Source organism: Haliaeetus leucocephalus, unplaced genomic scaffold (genome assembly GCF_000737465.1).
Source record: "Haliaeetus leucocephalus isolate CR32 unplaced genomic scaffold, Haliaeetus_leucocephalus-4.0 Scaffold802, whole genome shotgun sequence".
NCBI lineage: Eukaryota > Metazoa > Chordata > Aves > Accipitriformes > Accipitridae > Haliaeetus > Haliaeetus leucocephalus.
The window spans coordinates 1-8573 of NW_010973238.1; the positions used below are offsets into that span (position 1 = coordinate 1).

The window sequence follows — 8573 nt, forward strand, 5'->3', positions numbered from 1 at the left end:
CCCGGCCGGCCCCCCCCCGCCCCCGGCCAGCCGCTCCCCTGCCGGCGCCCACGCGTGTCCCCCCATGGCGGCGGAGCCAGCGGCGGTAAAGGGGGCCTTAACGAAAGGTCAGCGCACGGGCCCTGAGCCAGGCTGCCGCTTCCAGCCCGAATTACCGAGCCGGGCAGGAGGCTGCGGGCTCTGCCCTCCCCGCTCCAGCCCAGGACGACTGCTCCAAGAGCCCAGGCCTGAGCCCTGGGGGGGATTTGTAGGGCCCCCAGCACCCCGGCGTGGGCACCAGGGGGTCTTCGGCCCCTTCAGGTCCTGGCGATGCCTCATCCCCGCTGCGGGCTTCAGCAGGGGGGATGCTCAACCCCCCTGCACCCATGGGTGCCGCAGTCACCCCTTGGGCTGGGGAGAGCTGGAGCCCTGCCCTGGCAGCGGTTTTCCCTCCAGAAACGATGAAAACTTCAACCCACGCCGCTCTGCTGCCAGATCACAACCTGTGCTCTTATGCCCATAATTCAGGAGGAGACGGGAACACGCCTGGAGCTTCGGCACATTAATTAGGATGCAGCCCATTCGTCCCGGCCCGGGCTCTGCTCCTGCCTCGCCAGGCAGCGCAGGAGCAGCACCGGCAGCTGCAGCTATTTCTGCCAGCATAAAATTAGCTCCGTGGAAAGAGCCATCGGTTTTCCCTGCATCCTGCCCTAGGGCACTGAGGGGTGCTGCATCCCCGGGGACGGCCCCATCCCTCCGTCAGCCAGCCCCAATCCCGGGGAAAGCAACGGGGCAGTATCGGCAAGCACAGGGACTGCAAAGACCCTGAGACACACGCAGGGCCAGGATTTGGCCCCAGGGATTTATTGCACAGGGAAGAGAGGGGGAGTCTCATACCCACCCGCACAGCTGTGTGCAGGGCCAGTATCCCTGAGTGCCACCCGGACACCGTCCCCCAGCTCCCTCCCCACTAACCTCGCACGCCCGTGGCCAAGCACCCTGCCCCAGCAACACCAAAGGGACACAGAGTCAAAGAGACAGTGACCTGCAGCCACCAGCAAGGACCTTGGCTTTATTCCAGCCCCTCCAGTATCCCCTCCTGGCAGCCCCCACCGCCTGGCCACAGGGGCATCGCAGGGAGGCTCCAGGCTAGCAGAGAGCCAAGTTTGCAAAATCTTCCCCCAGCTGAGGTCTGATGTGCTTTTTTTTTTTTTTTTGGGGGGGGGGGTCCCATTTACCCATGAACCACGTGTGTTGCCTCCCTGTCACACCATTGCAGCGGGGCGATGCTCGTGTGGAGACCAGTGAAAGGCTGGGCCAGACCCTACGGGGTTGGTGAGAAGGGGCCGAGCGAGGCGAGCAGGAGCAGGGGGGAGAGGAGCTGGTGGCAGCCCCTGCACGGGGACCCGCCGCTGGCTGTGGCTGCCCTGGAGGCGAAGATCTTCCGGCTGCGGAGGGGCTGCGGCGGGCGGAAGTTGTTGGTCATTTTTAGGAGCGTGGGACCGGCTGCCGGGAAGTGGAGGGAGCTGACAAACGCCCACAGCTGCACAGGGAGAGAAGCAGGGGTGGGCAGCCACTTTGCCAGGCACCCCAAGCCCCCACCTGCTCGTGACCCCCCCTTCATGCTGCCCCGTAGCCTGTGGCACAGGACCCACAGCACGGCCCTGTGCTGGCAGGTGTCCTCCCGCCACCCCTCCCGGCTCCCCCAAAACCAGACCCAGAGGGTAAGGACGCGAGCCAGGGCTTTCAAGGATCAGCTCTTGAGTTTTAAAGGAGCTAATCGTGTTTCACTGCCTGTGCTATGCACTTAAAGAGCAGCTGGCCCATGACACCCTTAAGGAAATACGTCTACTAAGATGCTTGGGCAGCAGAGGAGAACTCACTCACTCCATCCATCTATCCACCCACCTCCTTGGAGCCTCTTCTGAGCTCCAATGGGTTTGCTCCCATTTCACTTTCTGAATACCGGGGCTGGGCAGGAGAATGCTATGGACAGGATTTCTCCCCGCTGGCAGATGGCCACAGCTCCGTTAAGTAACTCTCATAAAACTAATTAATTGCCAGGTTGCTGAGAGGGTTATTATACAGATTATTTTCCCTGTGCTCTTGCTTAGGGGTCAGGAAGGGCAAGGAGAGGGGCCACCCGGGAGGGCCAGCCCTTTGGGCGCTGCAGCATGGGGCTGTGCAAGCCGGTACCTGCTCCCGGCCGATCTCCACCGGCTCCTCGAAGACGGTCCAGACGACGACCTCGCTGCAGTCAGGGGTAGTGAGGGAGCCCTGGTAGCGGTAGTACCCAGACAGCTGGCCGGCATGTGGCAGCAGGGTGCTCAGACGGAAGGTGGAGGCCAAATCCACAGAGTCCCCTGCAGGGTGAGACATGGGCAACTCAGTCCATCCCATGCCGGGGACATGGCAGGGACAGCAGGGCCACCCCCTTCAGTTTTCCTTCAGATGGCTCCATGGACTGGCAGGTCCTCCCCACCTCAACCCGCCGGAGCGCACCCCTGCCCTCCCGCACTGGGGTCTCTCCCCTTTCTGCCCTTGGCCCCACGAGGAGACGACTCACCAGCCTGGGAAACGTTCCTCAGCCCCGCCACGATGGTGTTGTAGTTGGCGTTAGGGGTTTCAGAGACCTGCGGAAGGGGAGAGTAAGCGGCTGGGGCAGGGCAGAGTTGGATCATCCTGCATGGCCGAGCATCTGCAGGCAGAGCCAGCCTCGGCCCTGCATTGCCACAGAGCAGCGGTGGGGACGGGTGTACTCCCAGCTGGCACCCCCTTGCATGAAGCCGGTGGGGTACTTTTCGGTGGGTCGTGGTACTTTTCACCGCTGAAGCTCCCCAGCCCCTCCTGGTCTTGATCCAGCCTTCCTGCCCCTTCTCGCTCCCTTGGGGCAGCCGTACAACACTCCCCCGGCTGCACCGCGAGCAGCCTGTTCCCGGGGGGGTCCCCCCTTCTGCCAGCAGCGTGAGCCCCCACAGACCCACCTGGAAGAAGAAGCCGAGGACGGCCAGCCCATTGGGATGCCCTTTGGCCTCTGCCAGCGTCCGGTACTTGACATTGATGTGGACAATGTGCAGCTGGGGAAAGCATGGAGGGGCCAAGTGTGGGCAATCGCCCCCAGCTGACCCCCCCTGTAGCGGGGAGCTCACCCATGGGTCTCCCTGGCCAGCCTGGGCCAGCCAGACACTGAGCCAACCACCCCCCCAAAAAGCCCTCCTTAGTCCCACGGACGCTTCCACGGGGCAGCCGCAGAGGATCAAAACACCCCAACGAAGCGAGCATCCTTTGAACAGGGTGGAGAAAGGGGGCCAGCAGTCCCAGGGTGCCCGCCAGCTGCAATACATAAATTTTGCTCTCCTCTGGCAGATAATTAATATTTTAGAGGCGCAGAGTCTCTTTCACCCAGAAGGATCCCGACACGCTTGGCACAGCACGTTCCCACACGCTCTTGCTTGCATTCACTGCCTCAGCGTGCGGTCCCGCCGGGGCGCAGAGCCCTCCAAACCCCACTGAGTGCCTCCGACGAGGCAGCTTAGCCCACGCATGGTAAAGAAAAACCGTGAGTCTCGTGTCAGCTGCTTTTTAACCACCCAGGTGCCCTGTGCAGCGGCTGTCCGTATCCCACCATCAGCATAAGGCTGATGTCAAGCGTCACCAAGCCCGGTCATCCTGCTGCGTGGCAGCCTTGGGATGCACTAGCATCATACCTTCCCGTCACACCAAGGACTTGGGCCACCCAGAGAGCGCGATGGGTGCTTTTTCTCACCTACCTCCATAGGAAGCTGGCGCCCGTCGAGGGTGTGCTCGGAGCCGTTCCCGGCTGGGCTGCCCCAGTGGAAGTGGAGCTGCAGAGCGCGGTACCTGCTGGGGAGGCCCCCACCGCTGATGGTGATGTGCTCGGAGGCCAACTCACTCGCCAGGCTCAGCACCACTGCAAGGGCAGCAGGATGGCGTAAGGGTGGGCGTTAGGATGGGGGACAGCCCTGGCACGCCTGGGCTTGTCCTCGCCAGGCTTCATCCCAGCACTAACGCAAACCCACGGAGCAGGAGCCGCCCCAGGACCCTCCAGCTCGAGGGCAGAAAGCAACCGGGAGCGGTGGCGGAGCCAAGCCGAGGGCAGGGTGCCCGGCCGCAGCACGCACCCGTGTGCCCGTTGTTTGCCAGCCTCCACTTGCCCGGCGGGGCCTGGTCGTAGCCCTCGAAGAGGATGTCCCCGAGGCCGCTGTCCCGCTGCAGCCGGCGCCTGTCGATGTTCACGGGGGACTGCTTGTCACCGCCGCATGTGGCTTTCAGCTCCTTCCAGTGGCTGGGTCCTGCAGAGGAGGAGCAGGGGCACCACGGGCAGCCACTGAGCCACCGCTGCCCCCAGGGGGGACACGAGGCCAAGGGTGGCTGGGTCCCCAGCCAGCCCCACTGCGCTTGCCTGCATCTCATGGGAGCTACCCTCCTGCCCGGCCAACCTTCCTCCCTATTGACGAGCAGGGGCTCATTTCAGCCTCATTCATAATTCAGCAGGATTTCCTCGTGGGGCTGGGGGCTATATTTAGCTCGGCAGCGGTGTCCATCCCTCCACACTACCGCTGACGAAGGGCAGGCTTTTCTCCCAGCCCCTGCTGCCCATCCCTGCAAGCAAAGCCCCGGTGTGGGGCTGCACTGGCCACTGTTCCCCCCACGGTCCCCAGGCTGGGGCTCACGCCAGGGCTGGACAGGGGGTTGCTCTACGCAGAGGGAGCAAACTGCTCCATATGGCGCCTGCGAGGGAAGGACAGACAGGAGCTGCTGAGAAGGAGAGACGAAGGACTTAAGGCCCGTTCACAGAACACGCAGTTTGGGTTTTACCACGTTTTAGCCTACCCACGCTGGTTTTGTCCAGTTACGGCAGGTGACGGTGCATCCTGGCCACCCAACTTGTCCTGAGGCAAATCCCGCATGGGGTCCAGCGTGACCACACGATGCCCATCGGCAGCTCCTGGGGTTGGAGGGGTCACTGCGGCAGGAGCCAGGCAAGGACGCGGCAGTGCCGGCAGCCGGCTGGACCCGCTGCAAACCCATCATGCTGCCTGGGGCCCATGGGCGGACATCCCCACGGCTGCCACCATCGCCAGACCACACACCCTATAAGTGTGGCTCGCCATCCCTATTGCCCTGGCATCATCTCTTCTCACAACACTCATTGTGGTCCACAGCTGTGGGACATAGCTGGTCACTCTGCTGGTCACTGCTCTGGTGTGGCCGCCGTGACACCTCACTCCTTCACCTGGTGGCCCTGGGGCAGCCCGAGCTGCAGGTGCCCGGGGTGGAGGTGTCGACTCTGGGCACTGCTGGCAGCTGCGCTGCAATCCCATCCAGGGAATGGGAACTCCCCCGACATCTCCAGCCCTGTCCACCCAGGGCACCACCGGTCCCAGGGGAGCTCAGGGCATCCCTCCACGGGCAGCGCTGGTTCTGCTCTAGCACAGGTAATGGCTGGGCAGCCTTTGGCTGACCCACGCGCTGTTACCCCCTGTATCCCCTGCAGCCAGGGTCTGGGGAGGACCATTCCCCCAGCAGCACCCCATGGTTCAGCTCTTGCATTTACCTACCTTCCTCTCGGGCAGACAAAACCAGACATGCGCACCTCCTGCCCCCCTGGGCTCAGCCCTGTCTCCTTCCCTTCTCCTCTCATTACTCCAGGCAGCTTTTTGCCTGGAAACCCTGAGAGCCACAGCCTGGCCGTGCCACCACCTCACCAGCTCCCCAGCACGGTGCTACCAGGTGGCCCCACAAATTACACGGTGCCTTCATTAAGGGACTGTTCCCTGCGGCCCTGCTGGGGGTACATGGCCGGCTCCACGCGGCCCAAGCCGCTTCCCGCTGGCCCTGCTCCCCTGCCGAAATCTGCCCTCGCCGCCGGCCTGATGACGTTAAATTGCTGGTAACACCGAGCACTGGTCCGGCAGGGATAAGCAGAGCCCAGCAATTCATGCTCTCTGGACACAGCCTGTGTGCCACGGCAGCTGGGCACGGGGCATGTAAACCCAAGAGCTATAAAACAGGTGGGCCGTAACAGCTGATTAAATGCTCGTTGATCCTTAATTAACCTTTTACAAGCTATTTGCATGCTTCAAGACAAAGTGCCCCCAGCCATGTTTCCCTTCCCCAGCGCGGGCAGGCAGGGCTTGCTGCCTGCCCAAATGGAGCCATCCCTCCTCGAGCCGGGCCCCACAGCCCCCTCGATGCCCATGCCTCACTAGGGTTGTCAATAGCATATTTTAAATCTGGGATTTAATTTGCTTCAGGTGAAAGCAGCGAGGCTGGTGCTGCCCCAGGACCTCCAAGGGGCTCAGGCCCCTTGTCTCCAGTCTCTAAATCAGCACACCTGGAAGCGAAGCTCCTCTAACCTTTCCGACATTGGTGCGATATGGGTGAATTCGCCCTTCTCCAAGCCACGCTCCCCACTGCGGCCTCGCTGATGCTGCCCAGGGTGCCCTCGGCCGGGCACTGTGGGGAGACGTGGGGGTCCGAGCTCCGCACAGCCCCGGCACCCCCCATCCCTCACACGGCACCACTCACCACATTTGGGGTCCTGCGAGTCATAACACCACTGCCCTGTGGGAGAAAGAAGAGCTCAGGACAGGTGATGGAGACAGGCACCTTCTCCCCAAATCCACCCACGGCCATGCCCAGCCCCTCCGACGGTGAGGGCACCCCTCATCGCAGCCGGGAGTCCCGCAGGGACTCGTGTTCTTCCCAGTTATTCTCGGCACTGGTGTTTTCACGCATCTGCACCCTCCCTGCCTCCCCCGGCCGTTCCACAGGGAAACCTCCCTCGGCATCGCTCCGCTCCAAGGCAGCCAAACCTCGCTGCTCGCGGGGCTCCTTCCCCGGCTGCCGCAGGGCCGTCCCCCCCTTACCCATCCAGGGAAGGCGAGGCAGCCCCTCGCCAGATGCCTCGCCAGCCCCCCAGCAGCCCTGGGTGAGCAGGGAGCTGAGGGGGGGGCTGCCGCAGCCCTCGCCTGGTTCTTCCCGTGGCTCGCCGCAGGTGGGCTGGCAGCAGAAGGCGGTTGCTGGGGGCTGCAGCAGGCGCGGGGGGTGGCGGTGGGCAGCCCTGCGCCCACGCCACAGGGATGACAGCTCGCCCCGTCACTCAGGGCCACCTCAGCCAGAGCTGCCGAACTCCCACCAGCGCTGCTGCCCGCGCTCGGGGCGGCTACGAGGGACCGCGCGCTCGATGCTGGGTGCCGGGGCGGCGGACGTGGGGATGCCGAGGGGACGCTGAGGGAGCTGGAGCCCTGCTCCTGCTGTCTGCACATCCACCCAGGGCCGTCAGCTCTGCGACGGGAGCTGGGGAGCGCGCCCCTTCCCTCCTCAGCTCCCCGCTCCGCTCCTAGCAGGAGGCACGCAGCAACCTGGTGCTGCCCAGGGCCAGCCTACGCAAGCGGTTCCTGCTGATGGCGGAGGGGCCATGCCAGCAGGCTGGCTTCAGGCGAGCCGAGCCACGCTCTCGTGCCAGCCTCGGCCGCTTGGACTGGCAGGACGCGGGCAGCCTTGGCTGCCTCCACCTGTGCTGCTCGCAGCCCCACATCCAAATCTTTGCTACGGCAGCACAGGAGACACCAGTCTCGGAGGAGAGCCGGGAGCGGGACGGTGCAGGACTTGGAGGGTTCCCAGGGCAGGGACCTCAGGCTTTCCTCCCCGTCTAGGGGGAAGTTGAGGTCGTGGGAGACCCTCAGATCCGCACCCGCCAGCCCTCAACTGACCTCGAGCATCCTCTGGCAGGAGCCAGGGCTGCGCTCGCTGCCACCAACCTGGCCCAAACGCAGGTGAGCACCCCAGCGCCTCGGACCCTGGGGCAGCAGCGCCGGCTTGCTCAGAGGTTTCATCCTCTTTGGCATTTCCCTGTCGTGCATGTCTGTGGGGCGAATCGGGTGAAGCCCAAGACCCAAACGCCCCAAGAGGACCCTGGCCCGGACACTTCCTACCAGGACAGCTAGCCCCGGGCAGGCTGAGACATCCCCGAGCCTGGTGGCACAGCAGGGACATCCACCAGTGGGGAGGAGGATGGTGGGAGGCCAGGAGACAGCTCCTGGGCCAGACCAGGGGCCCTGGTCCCTGCTCCCAGCACCCCAGCCCCACATCACCCCCCCCTACTTGAGAAAGGGAAGGGAATAAGCGAGGCCGGCACAAGCGCACCCCAACCCCGCGCGCCGCGACCCCCCCCAATCCTCTCCCACCGCGGGGGACCCCGCCATCCGTCCCCTCTCCGGCCAACCCCAGGGAGGACATCGGTGGGGCAGAGCATCTCACCTCCCGCTGCTGCTCTCACGACGAGAGGCAAAGTCAGAAAAGTTATCCCCAGCCCCTGCGACCCCATGCCGGCGGCAGAGGCCGGGCAGCAGCGGGCAGGCGACCCCCCGTCCTCCTCCGCAGTGCGCCCGGGCAGGCTGGGGCGGGAGGCAGCGCTGCCAGCGCCCAGGCAGCCCGGAGAAATCCTCCGCTCCAGCCTGTGCACTGCTGTTAAATATTCATCACAAGGGCTGAGTTTTTAACTCCTCGGCTGCTAGGAGGGAGCGGGAAAGAAAGGGGGGGGGGGGGGGAGGAAACCCCGCCCCCAC

General features: G+C 64.3%; 1 protein-coding gene across 1 annotated transcript; it reads right to left on the minus strand.

Moving 5' to 3' along the window:
* Nucleotides 1-1293: 1293 nt before the first annotated feature.
* Nucleotides 1294-8332, minus strand: LOC104840586 (carbonic anhydrase 15-like). Its single transcript, XM_010581602.1, has 8 exons — nucleotides 8266-8332; nucleotides 6532-6567; nucleotides 4122-4292; nucleotides 3750-3910; nucleotides 2964-3056; nucleotides 2546-2612; nucleotides 2176-2342; nucleotides 1294-1522 (listed from the first exon to the last, which is right to left on the minus strand). The coding sequence occupies exons 1-8, from the start codon at nucleotides 8330-8332 to the stop codon at nucleotides 1304-1306; spliced, it is 981 nt and encodes a 326-aa protein (XP_010579904.1). The 3' UTR covers nucleotides 1294-1303.
* Between the last annotated feature and the right edge of the window lie 241 nt (nucleotides 8333-8573).

What these genes read in the sequence shown, in the direction of transcription:
- LOC104840586 (XM_010581602.1), bottom strand. Translation starts at nt 8,332, where the DNA reads ATGGGGTCGCAGGGGCTGGGGATAACTTTTCTGACTTTGCCTCTCGTC. An exon ending in GGCAAACAACGGGCACACGG is followed by an intron (nt 3,911 to 4,121) that starts GTGCGTGCTGCG and finishes CTGCCCTTGCAG; the next exon opens with TGGTGCTGAGCCTGGCGAGT. An exon ending in TGGAGATCGGCCGGGAGCAG is followed by an intron (nt 1,523 to 2,175) that starts GTACCGGCTTGC and finishes CTCCCTGTGCAG; the next exon opens with CTGTGGGCGTTTGTCAGCTC.